This window comes from Hippoglossus hippoglossus, chromosome 17 (assembly GCF_009819705.1).
Source record: "Hippoglossus hippoglossus isolate fHipHip1 chromosome 17, fHipHip1.pri, whole genome shotgun sequence".
In the NCBI taxonomy this organism is placed as follows: domain Eukaryota; kingdom Metazoa; phylum Chordata; class Actinopteri; order Pleuronectiformes; family Pleuronectidae; genus Hippoglossus; species Hippoglossus hippoglossus.
Genome location: NC_047167.1, coordinates 14,871,674 through 14,894,881, shown reverse-complemented (window position 1 = coordinate 14,894,881; position 23,208 = coordinate 14,871,674). Strand labels below are relative to the sequence as shown.

General features: G+C 42.4%; 1 protein-coding gene across 1 annotated transcript in view; it reads left to right on the top strand.

Moving 5' to 3' along the window:
- Positions 1–11,256: 11,256 nt before the first annotated feature.
- Positions 11,257–23,208, top strand: part of cdh2 (cadherin 2, type 1, N-cadherin (neuronal)) — a 62,090-nt gene continuing 50,138 nt past the window's right edge. The window contains exons 1-2 of the mRNA XM_034613428.1: positions 11,257–11,640; positions 13,342–13,450. Of these exons, the coding sequence (XP_034469319.1) occupies positions 11,581–11,640; positions 13,342–13,450 (169 nt within the window). The 5' untranslated portion in view covers positions 11,257–11,580. The remainder of the gene's footprint in view (positions 11,641–13,341; positions 13,451–23,208) is intronic.

Genomic DNA, 23,208 nt, shown 5'->3' with positions numbered 1-23,208 from the left:
CGCCTGTCTAATTTGGCCCTCAAGGCAGAGCTGAAAAACAGGCGTAATGATGCGTTTATGAGAAGTAATTTTCTGACCCTCAAGGAAACAAAGTAAATTAGGCACCAGGGCATTAACATTTCAGCTCTTGACCTCGCGGTTATTACACTAACATTTACATTAGTGCTTCCCGTATACAGAGAGAATCGTGAAGACGGTTTTAATTGAAGGTTGATATAACCTTTTCATGTGTAAGGTTGGTCAATCAGTCTCAAAGTAGGGGGTGCGAAGTTCAGTTAACCTACTCAGGTTACATCACATCTAATATATCTGCCGTTTGCAATCTGCCTGCATTAGAAAAGCAAAGTAATGAAGTGAACATGGAGCCTAATTAAAATTTGACGGTGAACCTGTGTCAAAAGGTCAGCAGTCTGCCTTACTGTACACCGGCACTCACAAAATTAACCTTGTCGCGTTAGATTAGGCTAAAAATATTTATCGCAAATCCAGAAACGCAAACACGGCCGACGCAATGAAATCGATGTGCGTTTTAAAGGTGAAGTCTTAACCCCTCCGTAAGTTCCCCGCTTCCCACAGCGAGGCCCGAGCAAAGTGATTAATCTTTCTATTTTTAGATCACTTTCCTTCTTATTTATTTCCTTCTTGTTTTTTAATGTAGAGGGGAGATGGCAGCGCTGCCAACAGAAATACTTTGTCAGCAACTTGATTGCATTTACATGGTAGAGTGAAGCCAAAGCTGGAGCAAATTAGAGAGCTGTGCCACGGGCTGTGCTGAAATAAAAGGCACTTGAAGAAATGCCATGTGAGGAGACGTCTCAAAAATCAGCACCTCAGGAAAGAAATTTTTTTTAACCTTAATATGCCCTGAAATCATTACCATGCTCGCCCTGTTTGTGCTACACAGCTTCTTTTAACGTCTTTGCTCATTTATGATCCTAAAAATACTTTTAACTTGAAAAATGCTTGGTAATATCACCTAGATCTTAAGGGGGAATTATTATTGTTAATACAATACGTACCAGATATCCAGTGACATTTAGGACATCTGACGACACAGTTATACCATGTATCATTTAGAAAGTAGAATAAATACAGTTTTACTTTACATTTATTCTTAAAATTATAAATAACTAATATATCTTACTTTGTTAGGGTGGTTCACAACAACCCCAAGCAGCGTAGCCACAGAGGCTATGAAGTGGCTCTTGCTTTCAGGTTTCAAATTGTTGGTGAGAAAATGTTTACCACTGATGTTTACTATGAATTATTTCCAATGTAATGTAATTACACCATGAAATATATGGCAGCTCCAGAAAACTGTCAAGGTGACCTCAGCTCACTTCACATGTGCCCCTTTTCTACTGGTCTAAAAAAAAAAACTGGCTTTTGTCTGCAATGAGAATGGATATAATTAGCAGTCAGTCCGGGTTTACAAATGAAGTAGACACAGGTTGTTATCGGCTTTGGTTGATGCAAAAATGAAACCAGAGTGAACATGCTAATTCAACATCATCAAGCAACAGGCCTGGAAAGTACTGGGCATCAACAATGACTGTTCGACTGGGGATTTTTCCTTCAACTGTAGAATGGGTGAGCTCTGTGTAGAATGATCTCATTAAATGATTGATTATCAGGCCTGATGCAGCCTGAAAACAAGAGTGTGAGTCAACTGAAATATCGAAGTTGCCTGATAAACCAAAACGCTGAACTGAAAAGCACTAAACTGATGTGCGAAGCTAAGGGGATCTGCTAATTGCTAAACCGTTTTCACACATGAACTCCTGAAAAATGTCCGGACAACTGGGTCCTTTGTCTTTCACATATGAAAAGACTGCAGCAGCTTTCTCACAGCGCCCTCTGTAAAATTTAAGGAGCGTGTCTGGACTTCAATGTCTGAAAAGCAGTTGTTTGTGAGTCTTTTAAAATGATATATCTGCAATTCTTCGCATAAAACTATTGATTGGTGCAACAACAATATGCCTAGCATGCGATGCCTGCAATATTTTATATATGTAATTCAGTAGAGCCCACATTCACAAATCGTTAAAATCAAATTTACTGATATGAGACATTTCTGCACTAAAGAAAGGAGCATAATCATTCTGCATGTACCTTGTCGTCCCACAGTGCTGTTCAGGATAGGAAATGTATCGCTGTAAGACCTGCCCTCTTTACAACATGCTCCGGGAATGCAAATCTTCCCATTTGGTCCACTAACGTCTATTAATAATCTCTCAAATCAAACAAATACACGTTCATGAAATCACCAGTGGCCCATGCAAATCAAACAATAAAAGCCCAACTTAAACTGCGAATTTGGATCAGAGCACAGAGGATACAACAGTTGCGTGAGGCTGATTCATGTAATATCCCCCTCTCTCTGGCTCCAGAGTCCCGCTGACACAGCAGCTGTGAGCAATACGTGTGCGCGTGGGTGTGTGTGTACGTGTGCACTTCTGCTTGTCTGTGTGTGTGTGTGTGTGTGTGTCTGTGCAGGTGGTAAGAGGGAGGGACCGTGATGCCTGTGAGCTGAATAACAAATCTAGCATACTGCACACCTGAGGAGCTGTCACTGTCATAATCAGCCGTTTATAATGCATGGCAGAAGGGGGACAGGAGTCGAGAGGAGGAAACGAGGACACAGTTGGTATCAAAGCTCTGTCTGTACTACATCCTTTTCTTCTCATCCTCTCTATTGCTGCACGGAGGATTGAACGGGGGAGGGTGTTCTTCCTCTTCTTGTTCTTTTCTTTTTTAATTTACACTCTCCTCTCAAAGTTATTGGTGAGCTCTCCCTCTCGTCCACCGAGGCACAGATGTCGCATATGGAAAGCTGGATAGCTATAGCTCCCGCTTCCTCTCCTGCTTTCATCCTTCCTCTTCCTTCTTCACACGCCGTCTGGCCCAGCAGGTTTGTGTCCGGACACCTCCTCCAGAGAGCTCAAGGTGACACATGGCTGCTCAGGCACAGATGAGTGGCTGTGTCCCCGGCCTCTTGACGACCGCCAGTTGGCCCCCTCTCGCTTTTTTCCCCTCTATAACCGCACTAAAGTCCCTGAGCAGTGGGTCCAAACACCCACCCCCAGAGCCTTTTGTTTTTCCAGTGCGACACTAATCTATGGTTCTGCTGTGAGGGCCACAGGAGCGGCAGGTTGACGCACTTCCAGCTCACTGACACAATCACTCAGCACTTGCAATGGGAGTGCTGGGTGGGTGTGTGTGTGTCTGTGTGTGTGTGTGTGTGTGTGTGTGTGTGTGTGTGTGTGTGTGTGTGCGTGTGAAGTCGGAACAGTGCCTGCTAGACAGCCGGGCAGATATTTTTTTGCAGGGTCAGCAGAGAGTTGGCCAAGCCAGCATCATGGAGGAGTAAATCAATGAAAGCCAATTAGACACCGAGAAAGGTGAGAGAAGAATTGAGCCTCTCAAAAAGCACAGACTTAGACAAAAAAAAAAAAAAAGAATCCTGAGAGACTTTTTGTGAAAATACCAAAGAGTGAATAAAAGATCTCTGCCATAGTGACACACGTGAGACTGCTCTTCATGTTCAACTGTGCAAAACCTGATATTAAAGATGACATATCTGAATACAGCCTCGCTCACAATTCATGGGAGGTTCCAAAGTGTTGTGTGGGACACGCTGCGGAAAATTGGATTTTGTGAGTCACATTGATGCATCACCCCGCTTCACTTAAACCAAATAAAGCTCTGCTCGGCTATGAGGAGCTTTTGATATTACAGTTCTCATAAACAAACATCGGGTGATATCGTTACTGAAAACTGTTCCAGACTTCAGACGTTTTGTGACGTTCAATCATTGAAGAAATTAGCTTATTTTTAAATGAGCAAAAAGGTTCTCTGAATTAAAGCAATAACCAAAGAGCTCGTTTGATGATGTCGAGAAGCAGCGTGGGATTATGGGAGTTGTCTTTACCACCATTGCAGGTAAAAATCTATCCAATGCGACAAAGGTGCAAATCATGTTCACAGTTGAGTTCATGTATTTAAGATTTATTCACGTTACGCAGCAAATGGCAATGAATAATCGGGATCCATTACGAGTGACCATTACAAACAGTGGACGGAAAAATAGTCAACTGTCTTACGAGCCAGCAGTGGGATTTTACTTCATCATACATGGACAAAGTCACAGGTAAAGCGGATATGACGAAATTAAAGAAATGAAGTGTTCCGTTGCCTTGAGTCAAATTGGGAATTTCTTAGGTTTGGCTGATGTAAGTACACAGGTCAACAAAATATACAACTCAAGTCTAGTTGTTCTTATACATTTTAATGAGGATTTTTTTCATTTAATTTCAAGTAAGTTTTGGAAGTAACGAAGAGAGTTTTATGCAATAGTACTAATAAAGCCATGAGTTTAACCAGGTTTAAACAGGAACTCATAATACTGTTCATGAAGTCTTTGTTGTATTAGCCTAAATATCTCTTTTTCGAGTGAACCAAGCCTTTGATGTTAATCTTGCAGAATTCCTCAGCGGGTGAAGAGTGCAGTCATGTGTCTGTGTGGAGGGCGAAAGTAAATGCAATATGTCTCATGATCACCTCCTGAGCGAGCCAAATGAGGCACCCTTTGCTCTGAGCAACCTGCTACTAACATCTGCTGCTTCGGCCGCAAATGCCCTTAGCGATGCCCTTATGTATAAATCCTGTACAGCGTAGTCTATACTATTCCGCTTTCAAACAATTCCTCTTTTTTCTCAATTTCAATGATTATTGTAAGGACAGCAGGATTGTTTTAGTGAAAACAAAGGCAGGTTAACAGTGGAAAGCGTAATGTTGCAATGCAGCAACAGTAAACTTTAAATGCAGCATATTGTTGCTATTCAGGTGTTTTTTGTGTGTTTTCTTAACATTTATCTGATTTGGATGGGAAAAAAAGCAGCACCAATTTCTGAATTAATGAAAGAAAAACATCTTAAGCTTTTGATAACCTGCTGACTGCTAATGAGCTGTGGAGCCACCATTATGCACTATATAATAATCCTGTTCACATTAACAGGGAAGAAAACAGATACTAATACCCGCGGGCATGTGTATTGGAGTAGGTACCAAGGCAATTAGCATGAATTAGGATCATATTTTAATCTCATTAAAACACAGTATCTTGTGTCAAATCAACAATGCTGTCTACTCTAAAAGAGATAATGTCCTTAATTTAGTTATTAGGAGGTTTGCCATTTTTAATATTACATGTGTGTTAGATAAATTGGCTATAAACCACCATTATAAAGGGAACTCAATATTCCATGTTTCATTTTTTTATGCTTTTGCTTTTTTAATCATATAATCATATAATAACTTTCCATCATGTTTTTAAACCTTTAAAACGATCACACGTTACCTCTTTATGCAATCTGACATAGAAGCTATTTGCCACCATCTTAAACCCACAGTAATTATTAGGCTAACACATTTTTTTGTAATCAGGCCTCTCTGCCATTTGCATGAAAGCAATCTAATAAATGTGAAAATTGAACTCTCCCAGCTGAAAACATTAAGATAACCCCAAAATATCAAGCATTTTTTTTAAGTAACCTCCAATCTCATTACCTCTGTGATTACAAAAAAAAAGTGTCTTGTTCCCTGGCTGCCCCGAAATTAAGCTCTAGATAAGAAAGCCCGGTTTGAGACAGAGGCAGACGCAGGGGTGGATCAGCCGCCGCAGCAGCCTTCATAAATCCATCCCTGGCTCCTGTGCTCAGACAGGCTTGTTGGTCTGCTCCTAAATCAGACAGGCCAGACTGTCACGACCAGAGACCTTGTCTTCTTGCAGATCAATGGTGATAAGGGAAAATAAATTTTCAGCTGCAAATACTGCAGGCACCAAAGAGGCACTGAGGTCTCAAAGAGCTCCATAGGCGTGTACTCTGCTTTTTTTAAATATCACAGTGGAAATATAGCGCAGTGACAGCTGTGATGATGATTTGGGCGACTTTGCTCATGATGAAGATAACATCAAGGGAAGGCTTGAAAAAAAAAAACGTGATAGGCCACTTTCCATGAGCTGCGGTTGTCTCTGAGACGTTATGTTTTTTCTGTACTTGTTTGATGTCTTGTGGAATATGGCTGTGCACTGATTGAAAACATGTGCAAGTAATAAGAAAAAAGATATTAACAATAACTTGAAATTGGCATAGGTTTACCTGTAAGTCAAAGCGACAGAGTGTGTGAGTGTATGTGTGTGTGCGCGCACTTCATTGGCTGACCTATCATGAAGATAAAGCATTTTATTAAAACAAAACTTTTCACTTCCACCTTGAAAGCTCAGATAACAACACCACAGCCATTTATTATTTTCTCATTCAGTGCCGGAGAGAGGAGCAGACACTTGTTCAGTTCCTTTCTCTTATTGTGCCGTCAGAGTCATAGCAATTTGTATGCTAAGTATTTTAACTCGTGGCTCGGCTTTATTTATTGTGCGTTTTGCCACTGTGGTGCAGATGGAAATATCTCAACAACTACCAAATGGATTGTTTTGCGCAGACATTCATGTCTCCCTCAAAATAAAGTGTAATCAGTTGATAGGCCCTGACCTTCGAAGTGGGGCCATCCTTGGGTCAGAATTTGTATGAATCTTGTACTTTATGATCAAATATGTGCAGTCCTCATGACAATTTATTAACCAACTTTATGTTTTATAGTAATTACCAAATGTTAGCATGCAAACAAGCTATAATTCGATCGTGTTGTACATATGAACAATCCACAAAGATAAGAGATGTCTATTCAGAAATTAAGCCAAAATATCCTGGATACGAACACTGCCATTGTGCACTGAAGACTCCATTTCGAGCCAGGGTCTATGCATTAGCTATCAGGGGGTGGAGCTGTGCTATGGATGTCCTGCCGATAAACACGCCCAACCTATAATGCAGCCAGCCACAGGGGGCGATCAAGAGGCTGTGGCTTCACTTTTGGGCAGCTGTGATTTCATCCATCTTGCAATCTACCTGTTTAACATTGTCACTGTGAGCATGTCAATACGTTAGCATGTTAACATTAGCATTAAGCCTAGCACCGCTAAGAACAGCCTCACAGAGCCATGACCTACACTTAGTCCTGTTAGACGGTAGCTACATACTCAGTCCAATCAAATAAACCCCAATATGTTGCTTTGCTCCGAACAAATTCTGTCATTTATGAATACTTATTCATAAAGTTTTGAACCGACGAACACCTTCTGAATGTGGTTTGTTTTTTACAGGACGCCAAGTGATCAATAAATAATTCAGACAACTGCCTTCTTGCACACATGTGCCATCGCAAATCAATAGCCACACTTGTATTGCATCACGGACTAAAGATGCTTTCTTCTCTCCTTGGCTTGTTCTGGAGTTCAACACAATTTGCCTTAATCAGGCAATCAATCACTGTTAGTGTGCCACACCAGCACACAGCAGGCAGATGTGGCCCCAACTCCAAACCCTAAATTGGTGCAGACACACACTTGTATGAGCCCTGCCACACAGTAGACATTGCCAGAGCTGCAGCCAGAGCTTGCAAAGAGCATTTTGCCTTTATTTGTTGACAAGGGGATGGCACCAATCTGCTCCACTCACATGTCTTTTCACAAGAAATTACAGAGAAAGGGCTCAGGGCGTTCTTGAATGTTTTTTTCACTGTTTGTCTATCTGCATACTATACAATATAATCAGATCCCCTTTAAGGTTACACATTTTCTCGATTTTTACATCTCTAACTATATTTATGGAAGATGGCATTCTGTTACCTCGCTATAAAATAATTGTGAAAGCCACCAACGACTTCAAGCATATAGATGCACAACGCACGTGTGTATGTGCACCTTAATACATGCACAACTCTATTTGGTTCCATTGTTCACATGATATAAAAGACTGAATGAGACAATTTGGCACGAGTAGAGAATAATCAGAGCACTACTGTGGTCCTTAGAGATCCTTTATTGAATGCATCACAATGAAGCTTGATTGGAATTGATAATGGCTTTGAGGACTAGGTTGCTCCTTTCCAGTGACTAATTTGTTCCAAAGCAACCTTTGACATGCAAGGGATTGGCAATGACAGTCTAATTAGCCAACTGTTGAGATGGGTCAAAATATGTGTGTTTATACCAGAAGAGAAAATGCTCTCCCTTTATAATTGAATGTTGAGGCTCTGTGGCGCTTAAAAAAGTACCATCTCTATTAATTTACATAAAAGGAAGAGACTATAGCTTCAACAGAAAAAGGGCTGTGTGCGTGTGAGTCACTGAACATCGTCCTGTGTGGTTGGCTTCGTGCAAAAATGACTGAGCTCTGCATTACAATATATGGGAGCGGAGGGTGAACTGTATGATATTCCTGTATCAACACAAAGTCAGCATGAAGAAGTGCCGCGGATGTGAAAGTGCTGCTGACCTCGTCCATTTTTCTTCCAGTGCCATCAAGGCCACCGCGCTGCAATGCTCCACGCCGCATCCAATTGTGCAGAGTTAAAGGTGTGGAATCGGGGGCTCGTCCAGGCCAAGAGCCCTCGCACACCTGCACTTATGAGAGTCAACTGCAGTGTCAGCACTGCAACCGACATGCATCATACGGCAGCCTCACACACTCGCCTGCAAAACAACGTTATCTGTCTACACAGACAGTGCAGCCCTGAGAATACATTAACCACAGACAGCAGGGCGCCCTTGATGGCAAATCCCTCCTCTGATTCCACATTTTAGACCATGCCAAATTCAGGTATATGCTGCACACAGAGTTCTCGGGTGTATCAGATTGGTCTTATGAATCATGCAACATGATATTGTTTGATTGAATGCACTAAGTCCAAATTGGATTCCCTCTAACGGCTCCTCCTCTCCCCTGCCTGGACGAGTACTGATGAAAGATAACCGCCTCTGCATTAATCAAAGAGATGGAGAATTTTGATCCCACTCTCATTTAGATTAGATTACATATATTTAATAATTTGCACAAAATCTGATATCAATTATCAACAGGTCATTCAGTTTGATCTCGTGCCATATTATGCCACAGCAAACAAAAGAAATGCACATTGAATCTGACTGCCTCTGGTCACAAACATGATTTTGCCACGTTTCTTAATAACTGGCTGTGGATGGGGAACCATGATCACCAGAGATGTGTTAATGGGCTTATCTTAGTTTTGTTGCACTTCCTTTTTTCCTCTTTTGTTTGCTTTCATATCCATCAAAGACAAATTGTAATTATTTTAAAACATGGATGATCAGGCGTGCTAATCAATGACAAGAGTGTGAAGTGACATGAGTCACTTCTTGCGAGAAGCGAGTGCTATTCAGCCCTCCCGTCTTGTGTGTGTGCGCGTCGACTGTAAGTGGGATGTGAAAGTGCTTACTGTTTGTTTAGGATTACAACACACTCTCAGGGGCGGATGGTTTGATTTGTAGTAGGAGGGGAGCAGCATTGCTCCCATCACATACTTGCCTGCACCTCAAAACGCCAATAACTTGAAAAACAACGGATTGCCCAGGAGGAGGTGAACCAAAAGTCAGCCCCTGTTTATTATTTGGAGATGGAATAAGTTTTTTTTCTTTTTTCATCTGCCAGACTGAAATATCTCTGTATCACAGTTACAATCTATTCCATAGAGCCATCCCTTGATAGTTAATTAGGTGTCAGCAGCCCAACCGAGGTGATTTAACCTTCATCAGCCTGTATCACATGAGAAGATAATGTAAGGGAATTATTCATTGCATATTTTAATGGAACACAAAAAAAGCTATATTTACAAACTCTGGGCTTTAGTGAAGATGAATGAATGGAATACAGAATTCAAAACTCCACAGTGATCCAGCCCTTTCTGAAACAGTGAGCTTAAAAGGTAATGATGATGACTGGGGGAAACACTCACACACGCAGATTTAGCACCAAAGCATTGACAATTAATAATCCTTAGGATCAAACAGGCGGTAAACAGCAATTATCTGAGGGCAGTGTGATCAGAATCTCCCAGCCAATGATCAATAGAGTCTGAGCTCTTCACGCAGGTCGAGAGACAACTGGCTGAATCCTAAATTACTTGACGCCTGTGACATTCGATAAGCATTTCTCTCAGTGGAGTCTGGAGTTAATTATCTGAGAATTAAAATGAGGGAAAAACAAAAGATCGGAGATGTAAATACAAAACATTTGAGAAAAGAACACAACTTCAAATTGAACTTTAAAATATTACACTAAATTACTAACAATTTTCCAGCAGTTGTAAATAACCTAGATCGAAAATTATGACGAGATTCATATTGTAAGATAATCACATGGCCAAGGGGAATGCCTGTTTTGATCATTTGTCTCTCTTTGTGTTTCTGTCAGTCTCATTTAAATATAATGTGCATGAGTAAGTGAAACCAGACAGTGTGCAAATAAACGATGACCTCAAACAAACTGACCTTAGAATGTTGAAAACTACTGTAGGGCATTGTTGTAACCGGAGCTGATAAGACATGTTCCTCCAGAGTGAGGAAGTAACGCCATTTCATTTTGACTGGAAAGATAGTTACTGTTTATACGGGAGTCATGTTGTAATTCCATTGTATGGTTATTATATACTTTTGATCAGGAGTTTTGCATATTACAATTGTTTTAGAGTGACGAGAACTGAAGTTTGAATATATATATATATATATATATATATATTCACATTTAGTTCCATATATTCAAGTTTCATTATACATATTCAAACATCCAATCCATATATTCAGATTCCTTTCTATATATTCTGGCTGTCCATATATGCTTAATTATTCACTCTATTTGTTAATTCCATAGATTGATAAATTCAATCCAAATAATCAGATTTCATTTCATATATTCAAGCTGTTATTACATATATTCTAACATTCATTAAATACATTAAAGTTTCATTCTAAATATTCCCCTCTATATGTTCTGTCATTCAATAATAACTTCCTCACAACCACATATTACTGTTTATATATATATATTTATGTATATAAACACAGTAATATGCACACACACACACACACACACACACACACACACACACACACACACACACACACACACACACACACACACGCACGTACGTACGTACGTATATATAGATATAAGGATGTGTATACCTGCCACTCTCCAGCCCCCCCCCCCCCGCACTGTGAATGATGAGCATAAGGATGGTGTGTGAATATTATAACATCTTGATCTATGTGGGATGCTGGTTAACACGGGGGGGGGGAACACGCCGCTGGTGAAGTTGCCCGTGTGGCCGGTAGGGAGAGACAGTGAGACGGGCGGTGTATCGGCTGTGGAGCGGGGCTCTGGCTGTTTCCGTGTGGGACTGGATGGGAGGGAGCAGCAGCCTCAGTACCAGGCACAGCTCCGCTCTCCCTCACTGCTGCTGACTGGAGCTGGATAGACTCACCGAGGAGGAGGCTGCCACCGTCACCGCTGCTCCTGCTGCTGCTCCTGCCTTTTGTCGCACAGGGACGCTTCCCGAGCCGCGAGGATATTCTTCCTTTTTCCCCCCCATCATTTTCCCCCTTTTTTTCTCGAGAAGACACAGGGATTTCGAAGTGGGGAATTAGCAGAGACGGCCGCACCGATGTACCCACGACACGAGGGCAGCGGGCTGCTTGTGCTGGCGGTCTTAGCCGGACTGCAGGTAACGCTACCATCCGAGCGGTGCTTCGTTCGGCGGAGTTACACCGGACAGTTCCGGTGCTGGGTGTTTATTTCCCCCGGTGTGTGTGAGGTGCGAGCCCGGTGGAGCGGCCGCAGCCTCCCCGACAGGCACTTTACACGGCGTGCGTTTCGTTAATAAGACGCCGCTTTGTGTGTTGGACGACCGCTCGGATCAGAAAGTAGGTCCTGCGCGACTAGCTAACGGTCCCCATGTTTTTAAATCCAACGCCCACGAGATGCTGCGTTGGTAAAACACAAAAAAACGACGCACAATCTATACGCGAATTATTTGAGTTTAGCGAATTCGCTATTGCTATTGAAGTGCGGCCCGCGTTGTGAGCAGGATATCTTTAGTTTAATATTTATGTAGATTGCTGCAGCGTGTCCCTGCGCCCCCTGGTTAATTCCCTTCTCCTGGTGAAATCACGTCATGTATGAGCAACAATGAAAAGTATAACATGCTGGGAATTATTATGGTGGCGGGGGTTATATAAGTACATTCAAGCTAGCAGCGATGGGATAATGATTGTTGTCCAACTCTGACGAACAGAGGATGCAATGTGCTTGGAACAATTTATTTGTCATGACTATGGGGCCACTTTGTCCAAACTGAGTCCCCCCCGAGCTACACAGAGGAGCTGTTTTCTGGTGTTTGTTGAAAACCTTTTGTTTTAAATGCTAAAAAACAGATATAATTCCACTGTACATCCTGGTGCTATTGTTGTAACGTGCAAGAATCCCAGCTCCCCCTCCTCCTAAGCCCTGCTTCTTCTCTTCCCCTCACAGCATTTTTTCCATTTAAATTTCCATGATTAAGAAAGGCAAGTGGCACGGCTACCCACAATGCTCTTTTTCAGCAGGGACTCCTCTCCTCTCCTTTTACATTCTTCGGAGAGCAGTGCATGTAAAGGAGCCGGGGCTGGTGGCGTCTGTTCCTCAGAGCCGAATCAATGCTGAGGCTGTGTGATGGAGTATATTTGGATATTCGTGGACATCAGAGTTATGCTTCAGTCATGCTCCATCTGTGATTTCTCACTATGATGGTTTTTTCTCTCTCTTCCTGGTTAGATTCATGTTTTAAGGAAACACCAGCCCCAGTCATTTACAGATCATCTTTTTTTCTTCTCTACAACATCCCCTTTATTCTATAAATCTTTTGTGTTAACAACTGAAGCAGTTAGAGTTTTCCCTTTAAAAAAAAAAAAAAAAGAAGCTTTATATGGATAGCAGTCATGGCCTCATAGTTTCTTCAGATGTCAGCCTTTCTAGTTTACTCAGACATTCACACATAGGTGTTTATTCCCGCAACAGTGGATCATTAGCATTTACTTTTTATTCCCTTGTTCCTGCACTTCAAAGTGGAGTGTTTGTCCAGAGTGGTGTGTTGATCAGAGGGGCCGACAGTGAACGTTGGTTATAACCCAACCCTGTGCCTGGGCCCCTCCGGGGGGACAAATGGGGCTTGTTCTTGCCTAGCCATGCTTTTTGGCTAATGCTTAACCCTTTTGGCCTCATTATCCTAATTGCAGTCCCCGCTATAAAAACAACAGATGCTTTTGTGCAACTGCGAGGACTTAAGAACGTGACCAAGAGGTTTTTGGAGGCAACAGTGCATTTTTGAAGGTTGATTTATGACTCATTGTTGAACCCCCCCTTTCTCTCCCTCTCCCCACCATCACAGATTGCAGCGGAGTGCAGGGGCACCACACCATGCAGGCCTGGCTTCTCTGAAGATGTATACAAGGTTGTGGTGCCAGATATCACAGAGAAAGGACAGCCCCTTTTCAACGGTGAGTGTGGAATATTTCCAGTGCTGCTGCGCGGTGGATTTTTGTTGCGTCTGCGTTTGATTGACTGCCTGAGTGTGTGTCGGCATGTGCATCAGTTGCGTGTGCGCTCGCCTGCATGTGCTACATTCGAGGGAGGAACAGAACAAGCCTGACATATTTAAACAATTAGCTTCGGTGTAGTTGTGTGGCATAGCAAGTCGTGTAGTTTGCCTTGTAAACCAGCTCAAATGTGGTTCAAATTTATTTAGCTCCTTCCCGTTTTGCTTACACGCTGCTTTTTTCCTCTTTCCTTTCAAAGCAGTCACAAACGTAGAGAGATTGTTCCAAAAAAAAAAAGGCTCAATCTTACATTGTAGCAAAACAGTTTTTGTTTTCCTAATTTGCCTTTTGTTGAGATAAATGTTCATTGCTGAGTTTGTCCATTAAAAGTGTAAAAACTTTGTTGATTGTCAAGGGGATAGTTCTTGTTGCAATTAATTAAAATCAGTTGCACACAGATTTGAATAAGGACACAACTTAAATCAAGCAAATAACAAAGCTATTAAACATTCCATGCCTATAGTGCTGGTGCATTGAATCATTTCCTGTACCATGATAACGCATTTGTCTTGTCCCGATATAAGATCACCTCAGGCAGTACATATCTGGCCCATTACTTGAAACACTCTTGAGGTTCCTGCTTGAGTCATCTATGCCCAGTTTCTGTGTTACACGGCTAAGCCCAGTCGGTGGCAGTAATAACAGCAATTTTAGTATCTTTCAAAAGGTTTGTTATAGCAGTAGCCCTGTCAGAAACCGGACTTCACCAGGTGTCTTTTTCTAACATACTCTATAACCTAGTGCAAACAGGAAAGTGAAAAATAATGATCTTTTGCAGTAGTCCTTGACATGACCAACACAACCTCTTCGTAGCTGAATCTTGGCCGAAGTAGGATTCAGCTACCTTGGAATGGTATGCTGTGCCTACAGACGGCAATAAAAACTGGAATATATCACCATTGTGCCATTAGAGAGGTTAGAGGCTTTAGGTCGTTTGGACCAGAAAACATTCTCACTTGTGTTGGATTTCACAGTGAGTGCCTAAAACTTACACGCTGCCGTTGGTGTGAGTCAGAGAGGCAGAGAGGCAGAGGGGGGAGGTAGCAATGACGAGAGAGGAGAGGAGAAAGGGAAGAGAGTGCTTAGATGGGTGGGTACAGCTTTCACTGGGCTTTACCTTGTGCACAAGTTTCCGTTTGATCCTGCAGGTGATGGATTTCCCTCTGTTGGCTTGTGGATGAGCCGTGACCGGGGGTAATCAGGTTCCCTTTTGTTTGCCCCCCCCCCCCCTTCTCTGCACTACCCCCTGTCTCTTCTTTTCTCTGCCTTCCCCTCCCCCCCTGGTGAGCTGTTGCTCTGTGGAGATTTCCTTGACAGAGAGGGGCACTCCTGTGTCATTGTAATGCAGCGGGGCTCGGCAGTGTGGGATGATGTTAATGAAACTGCATTCTCTAATGAAAAGCTCCTGTGGCATGTTTTGAAAGACAAAGCCCCCACATTGTGGAGAGTGTGGCCTAAGTTTTTCAACTTTGCTTTCACTGTGCCCGTAAAGAATATTGTCTTTGACTGTAGCTGCATGTAGCTGGCTAATACTCTTTTTCATTAACTCACTCAATTGTTCCCTTAAATTGTCAATTTAAGCCATTAAGTGAATCTTTCATTAGAAATACCTGAAAGTCTGACCATGTCAGAACAAAGCACTTCTGCTTTGCCATGTTATAAGTAACCATGTAACTGATGCTGAAATGCATTAACTTCTCCTCAAATTATTGGTGTGTGTTGACCGTTGTCTGTTGGTGTAGTTTATTTGAAATAAGATCTGCCTGTTTTTTTGTGTAATGATATCACTAGATTGTGTAAGGTGTGCGTAATAAGATTCCCCTTGCTCATATTGTATTGCTTTTGACCCCTAATGTGCATGAGATGCAGCAGGGGTGAGCTGTTACATATCTTTGTCCCATCTAATTGCTGTCTCTTCCTTGCTATTGATTGTGTGAATACACATCCTGAGGCTTGCAAAACCTGGAAATGGTGACAGTTTACATGCAAACAGCTGACATTGTATGCGCTAATTTAAAGACATCCTGTGGATTAGATGGCGCCAACTGTGGCCAGTTAACTGTTAACAGAGCCATTTGATTTTGAGATTTAATCACATTCCTTGGGGGGGCGTATACTGGACTTTTAACTGTTGGCTGGCCAAGTGAAGCCCCGTTGATTTACAATAGATTTGTTCAAATGCATTTCTTCCATGTTGCTTGGCGGAGCAGCTCAGAGAAAAGCGAGGAAGGGCAATTATAGCTCGATGAGAACTCCTCTCCAATGATCCATTGAAGGGAGGTTACACTCATTGTTTGCAGATGCTAAACCGCATCAGGAAAAGAGGGTTACACTGTCTGTCCTCTGGGGACCATATGACCTTGCTTTTAAGGTTGCAATATTTACTCTGGCCTGATACAGATTGAGGTGGAACAGCCACACATTGTTATTTATTATCAGACCGTTGCACAGATGAAAGCATTCTTTAAACATTTGTACCGCGTTTCCTCTTATCTTGTTTGGTTGCTTGATAAAGTCACTTGTTTTACTAAATTGCATTTAATTTCAGGTGGGCTGCAGCTGCGGGTGGTTGGCCCCTGGGTGTCTAATAGAATTCTGGTGGCTTTGGAGAGCTGACACACATTGTGCAGTTCTTTTCCTCCAGATGAGGCCTTTAAAGCAGGGTTGCAAAGTGAGTCAGTCAGAGCATTATTCAGCAGAGGTTTCCCTCCCTAAAAACTGGGTTAATGAAAAGCCCAAAAGCCTAATTGGGCTTAATACACCCTCTTATGCTGCTGTTCTTCCATCCCTCCCCCTAACCATCTATTGTGCGTTCATTTTTTCTTTCTTCCACCCGTCATCCCTGTGTTTTACTTCTCCCGACAATTACGCGAGCTCTGCTGATGAAAGAGACGCATGTTTATAGTCTGCTTCAGCCTTGGCTCAAGTGCTTTGAATGCGAGTGTGTCAAGAGGGTCTAGTGCGTTGGCTCCATAGAAGCGTTGGGGGGGAGGGATTTACAGTTGACCAGATTAATAATGCGATTGAACAAGAACTCAAAAGCTCACTGAGGCTAAATCTTTAGACTTTTCTGTTAATCTATCATTAGGTATAATTACTTCTCTTTCCTGTGCTTCCTTAAGACAAACATTTTAAACAAACCAAATGTTCTTGAAATCCAAAACTTTGCTGTGACCGAACCCATTTTTTTGTTGCTCTGGTTCTCTGCGCTCTGTTAAGATTCTGATAGACCCTGGGTACAGCTGGGGCCACTCATATGTGTTTAAGGGGCCCCAATGTTTGGTGAGAGGTGACCCGGCTCGACCCTCTCCTGTAAACCAGGCCAAGTGCTCAGAAGCATACTCAACCTCTTTTCCTGCTCTCCGATTGGAAACGAGACCAGTGGGGGTTTTCCTTGTGAGGTGTAGATGAATGGGACACCAGCCAAACAGGTCCTGACCCCTCACCGGGGAGGCCACAGATGCATAGCACCCATACCTTATGTTCTTCTGACCTACAGAATCGTTCATCATGCACTTTGGGGAGGCCAAATTTCACAAACCCAGATTTTTAGATAGTCTGCAGTCAGTTTCTTCCTAATTTTCCTCCATGAACATAATTGACGGTACATAACCATTATGGCCTTTGTGGTACGAACCACAGACTGTGAGGGATTAGCTCTGGAACAGAAGTACAGTTTTATATAAGTCTTTGGTTTATTGATATACTCAGCGGTAACTCTGGGAAATAGTTTGAAAAATAGTATTTGCGGAAGCCCACAGTGTCAGAAAAGGAGCGTCTGCTGTGGAGATCTCTGTGTTTGAGGTAGACGATGTCTGCACTGATGTCTGTGCCAGCGCTGAATAATTCAGTAGTCAAACATGACTTTCTTAATATTCAAATCCCCTGCTCGAGATGAGATCCATAAGAGCAGAGGAGCCATCATGCAGCAGATGAGAAGAATGAAGCGCAACATGACATACTGTGAAAGTCTTCCCTTTTTAATAGAATTTTTACATATTCTCTTTGTCCTCGAGGGACATCAAGAGCCACCCCATGACCATCCTTCTCCTTTTGTTGGGGTTCAAACCCCAGCTCTCCTTCATTTCTTCATGCTAAGGCAGCAGTTTCATTTCAAGTTTGTTCATGAGAGGCAGTCGCATCGCCCCTACCCCCACCCCGTCTTTTTCTCCTCTTTCTATCTAGAAGTGGATCAATAAATCCAGGGTCTTTGTTTGCAGTGATCAATATGTTGTAATGAAGGCTGCGCTCCAATTCCCAGTGAAAGCGTCACTGGCCGACTGGGCTTGAATTTGTTTTATTCTTTATTGTCATCAGCCTGCATACATTTATTTTCATCTTCCGTTCGGTGTCTTTTTCTTTTTTTCTTCTTCCTGGGAGCGCCGTGGCCTAGATAACCACCACATATTGTGACAACAGATTGAATCTTGGCAGTATGTGGTTTTGGAAAGTAACTTTTGATGCAGTTTGCCGATATAACTAGGACGCAGAGTAAGGGTGAGCCATTTGCAAGGAGATCGCAGCTCTATCGGTGCCCCAACGCTACATCATAAAAATGAAATAATAATAATGTAAGCATATTAGACCAAGTGCACCCATTTGTGGCTAATTTGTGTGTGTGTTTTCCCAGCCTGCTGGGTGGCCTGACAGGATAGGGCATCTTTTATTTATGTCTGACCTTTTTTTAGGCTCCAAGCTTTTAACTAAACCGAAGCAGGAAGGAAGGTACTTGTGCATATGCCTAAATGTAGATTAAGTATTTTGTAGAGGACGGACATTGCCCCGGCCGCTTCTCATCACCTCTGTTCCTATCGCTCTTATCAGCTACAGGCCCTGCCCTCTTCTTGGCACCTTCCTGCATGCCTCTGACACAGGGCAGTTAGTGTGTGTGTGTGTGTGGGGGGGGGGGGTTGCCCTTGCTATATAATAAGATTGCTGTACCTCTTGGTGGTGGTAGTGGACAAATGCGCGGACAGCTCCTGGTAACAGAGGCTTGTTTATCCAGATGTTGAGACCTACTCTATTAACACAAGGTTTAGCAACAAAAAAAAAAAAGAGCTGTCAGACCACGGTATATTATTTGACTCTAGTTAAATGAAGATTATTTGTCTCTCAAAAGGTCGCATGTAACTTTATGTGCCTAATCAAAATGTCATTGTCTATTATTATCCACGGTGACTGGATACATATTTGAAAAGAAGACCGTTCACTGTGTTGCTCCTTCACAGAGTCATGTGAAGGTTAGCTGGATTTTATAGGTTATTTGGTTGCACATCACACCTGGGCCCCTCCGTTCTCAACACCATAAAGTTAAAAAAAATTGAGGTGCGCTTCCATTTGAAGGACTGCCAAAAGAGAAAAGATTTATTTATCCCTGTTAAACCGTCATTCCCCAGTTGCTTGTGATACAGAAGGGAGGCCAGAATCATTGCACAGCAGACTTGCTCTTGATGTGTTTAATTTAATGCGACGAACACCCAGAAAGTGAATAAGATGACCCCGCTATATAATGAGGCCGTGTATAAATAGCCATATTGACCTGACTCTTCTGCATATATGCCTCCACCATATAACTAGGCTAGGCTTATTTTTCACAAGTGAAATGCTAGAACCGGAGTGTGGAAGAAAATGCCAGCTTGCACCTAGAAGACAATACATCAGCGGTATGGAGTGAATTGTTTACTTTTCGAGGGGCTGATTTGTGGATTTTAGTGCCATTTTTCTTCAGCGGGACGGCCTGTTTTGGTTGGTGGAGCAAACCGCTCTATATCTCTTTCACAGATCCTGTCTTGACAAAGAAAAGCAATGTTTGCAGTGTCGCCCCAGTTGTTTATAGTGGAATCCAGTCATTTGATTTTGCCCAGTTTGACTCTTTGCCTGTTAAGCTTGATGAGACTACAGTGAGCCTTGTACTTGCGTTTCACATCGACAGGTACTACTCCGCTCCTACTCCCCCGCTACTTTCTCCCAGCTTTTGTTCGTGAGGCAATACGTTCAGCTTCAGCTTTGTTGCTTTTAGACAAGAGGGCATTCAGTGACGGCTCGGCTGTAAATTCAGCAGTGTTACCTGTCTCACGTAGTTGCGAGAGCGACAGACGGTGTCTTTGTCTGCAGGGTCAAAGAGGGAAGCTGATACTCAGATGAATATATTAATGAGAGTTTGAGCAAATGTAAGAATAAATGGAAACCGTACAAGCGGCGTGTTTAGCCACAAGTGACACACATAGCTCACATTTTCAAACCTCATGCTGTGTTCAGGAGGCCACATGAATTGGCACACTATTATTTCTCTGACAACAAAAGAGAAATTTGAAGCAGGGACACGTTAATTGACCCAGATACCGTAACCATGTTCACAAAGGCCAATATCCTGCCTGGGAAGAGACATCTACCTCCTGCGGGCCACGCCAACTATTGTGTTCGACAGCGGCTTCAATTTCAACGCACCAGCTCTTCTCTGGCCACTAGCCTCTGATAAGTGGCTCACTCGTATCTTGTGACATTCTCCATGCATCCTCCCTTTTTTTACTCGGCCCTCCCTTTATCACCTCCACCACTCTTCATCCCTATATCAGTCCCCTCCCCCTCTGTCGCCCGCTAGCTTTAAGATGGAGGAGCTCCCTTTGCTCTACATTATGATTGATGTGCCTTAATTGAGTAAAGCAAGGGCAGTACTGAGGCATTTAGTGCTTTATTCTACAACAGAGGTTGTTTCTCAGAGTGATCCTGATTGCTCCATGGCTTCGGTGGGGCGTGCAATTTCAGTGCTCTTAGTAATATTTTTTGATAGATGGCTGTCTGAGGTTTTGTGAAGCATGTGGTTTTTTGATAGTTCCTTGCGACAAAATTTTTGTCTCGCTAACTTGTGTTCTGTGTGTCTGCACCCGTCGTTGCTGGATATGAATAAAGTATCCCCATTCACTATTGATTGATGATATTATTCTAGGGACCTCTGGGATAACGGTTAGTCCTGTTTTTTGCTTGTCTCACAAAATAAAGAGCATCATTACTTTTATTTATAGCAAAGATTGGTGATTGGTGATATTGCCCCCACCCTATCCCAAAGTGTTGGCTCATCAGATAACCATGCCTGGCCCACTGTAAAACTTGTCCCAAGTGATCTACTGTTACCAGGCCTTGCTGACACCAGTGTCTGCAATCGCCACATGGATATTATGATTGACCTCCAGCAATTACTAGTCTCCATTTGAGCGCACACTATGGCAGTAAGCAACAGATCGCTCTGCAGCCCGTGTAGTCGGAGTTTATTTTATCTCTTCCTCTGTCGATATTTACTGAGGCATTAAAGAGCGTGCAGCATGTTGCCACTTTATTTCCTGTTGCACTGCCTGCTCAGCAGGACAGGGGTTGGAGGGAGGTAGATTCCTCCCAAAGGGTATAGCTGCTGCTGCAAAATGAGGGTCTGCTAATTTCTCCAAGCTTGGTGACAGCGATGTGCACAGAATAATCTTTTGTTCTTTGCAAATATGCACAGGTGAGGTTGCTAAGAAAAAGGCATATGGCGTAACCGTTTAGGTATATTGTGACATATGGCAGATTCGAATTTCTCTTGTTTCTTAAAGTACTTCCCGTCTCAAGTTGTGAGCACACAGAACCAGCTTGTGGATACAATCCGATGGTTTTATTATCAGCTCCTACAGTGGCTCAACCAAAAGCTTTCTGAACACATACGTGCCTGAAAGACTCCAACACAAACCTCGCAACACTGTTTATACTTAGCAAACATTTTTTATAAACCAAGCAGAAGTTAGAGCAGCACGAGGATCCCAATAGACTCTTGCCACCTGTCAAATGTGAGCTTGATATTGTCTGCTTTTTTTAAATGTCAAGTTTCCAAGTCCTGAATAAAATATCTACTCTTTCCCCTGCTCCATGTTTAACTTTTTTTCCCATCTCTCTCTCTCTCTCTCTCTCTCTCGCCATTTCATTCCCGGTAATAAGAATCTGCCAGGGTGAGGCTGTAAGCCAGGAGCAGGTGTCCATCAGAGCTGTGCGATTAATTGTATTAAAATCAATATTTACATTTATAACTCTGAAAGCTCAATCCTATGACAGTGATTTGCTAGTTTTGGATTAACCGGAGATCACCGGCATTAAGCCAAACACACCGAATTTCTCCATGATCTGAAAATTTGATTGGGAGGAAGAAAAAATTAATGTATCCACAGCAGCGCTGACATTAATGGGCCTGTACTCAAATCCTTTTGCATAATAACTTTTAGATTCTAAGATGCAGATGACAACCAAAAGCACATGGCAAGCAAATCACTGTTGCAATATTGGAAGTTAACGGCACAAATGTATTAAAAGCGATTAAGCGATCAAGGCTGCAGGCTGAAGGTTTTTAATCTCTTGGGATTTGGAGAAGAGGGGGTCTCACCAAAAAGGAAGTAAGGACTGATGCAGTGCATTACACTTGCCAGGTGATTTGTGGTCACTATTACTCAAAGTTTTAACCAAAACAGTTAATGCAAGATAAGAAAATGCTTTCTCCAGACCATTGATTCATTGTTAATATGAAAATAAATCTTAGAATGTCACATAGTGGAGTGCAAACCTCAACCAAGGCCCAACAGTCCCCCGATATTTAATTAAGTGGCACCAAATTGTGCGCACTTATAGACATCTGCTCCTTAAAAATGCCTGAATCTTTGACAAGGTCCATGAATTATTCCCTAGGAAAATAGTGAAAATGGAAAAATTAAAGTTTGCAATGTTACAGAAAGTAAAAAAATCCTATATCAGCCTTCAGATCTGGACCAAAATTTAATGAGTTCTTCCTTGGGTCATGCCCCACACCCTGACAACCTTTCATGAAAATTGGTGGAGTAGTTTGTGTGTAATCCAAACAAACACACAGATGAAAACAACTCCCTGGCCAAGGTAATAAAGGAAAATTTATTTTTATTTCATTTTATTTGGTAAACCGAAAGAATTGCCGAAACCCTGTTTATTGATCTTTGTGTTTTCTCTCATAACTCTAAGCACGCATATGCTCGACAACCGTAACGCTGGTTTCCAAATGCTGCATCCCACCTTCATCTGATTCCAACTGAGTGCAATACACTCAATCTTATAAGGTCCTGTGTCAGCCCTTCACTCTCACACTAAGTGTTCCAAGCACCGTGACCTTTGTAGAAGATAAGCTTCCTTCGGCTGACTTAAAGAGTTTGGAATAACGGCCTTAACCATTAATTTATGGCGTTGCTAACCATATGAGGGCTATGAGCCAAGGTTATTGACCTTTCATGCCTGTCACTAGTGATAGAGGGAGCCAGACCCAGGAGCAGAATGAATTGGGCTTATTAAGGAGCTGGGCTATGAGTCAAACCGAGGTGGCAACTTTATTCTCCAGTTTTCTCTTTCATTTAAATCATTACTTTATATTAATATGTTTTGACCAATTGTCTGCTGCTAAAGTGGAAACTGAGAGCACATATACAGCAGGAGTTATACTCTGCATCATAATGCTCCTGTGAACGTGGAGAAATGCGATGTGTGAACTGCTTGAAGGATTAACACCTCGGAGCACAAAACGCATTACAGCAGCACATCTTGAACTGAGGTCATCATTATCAGATGAAGGATTTTGTAGATTCAGAATCACTTAATGAAAATGTATTTTCTCCCTGCAAATG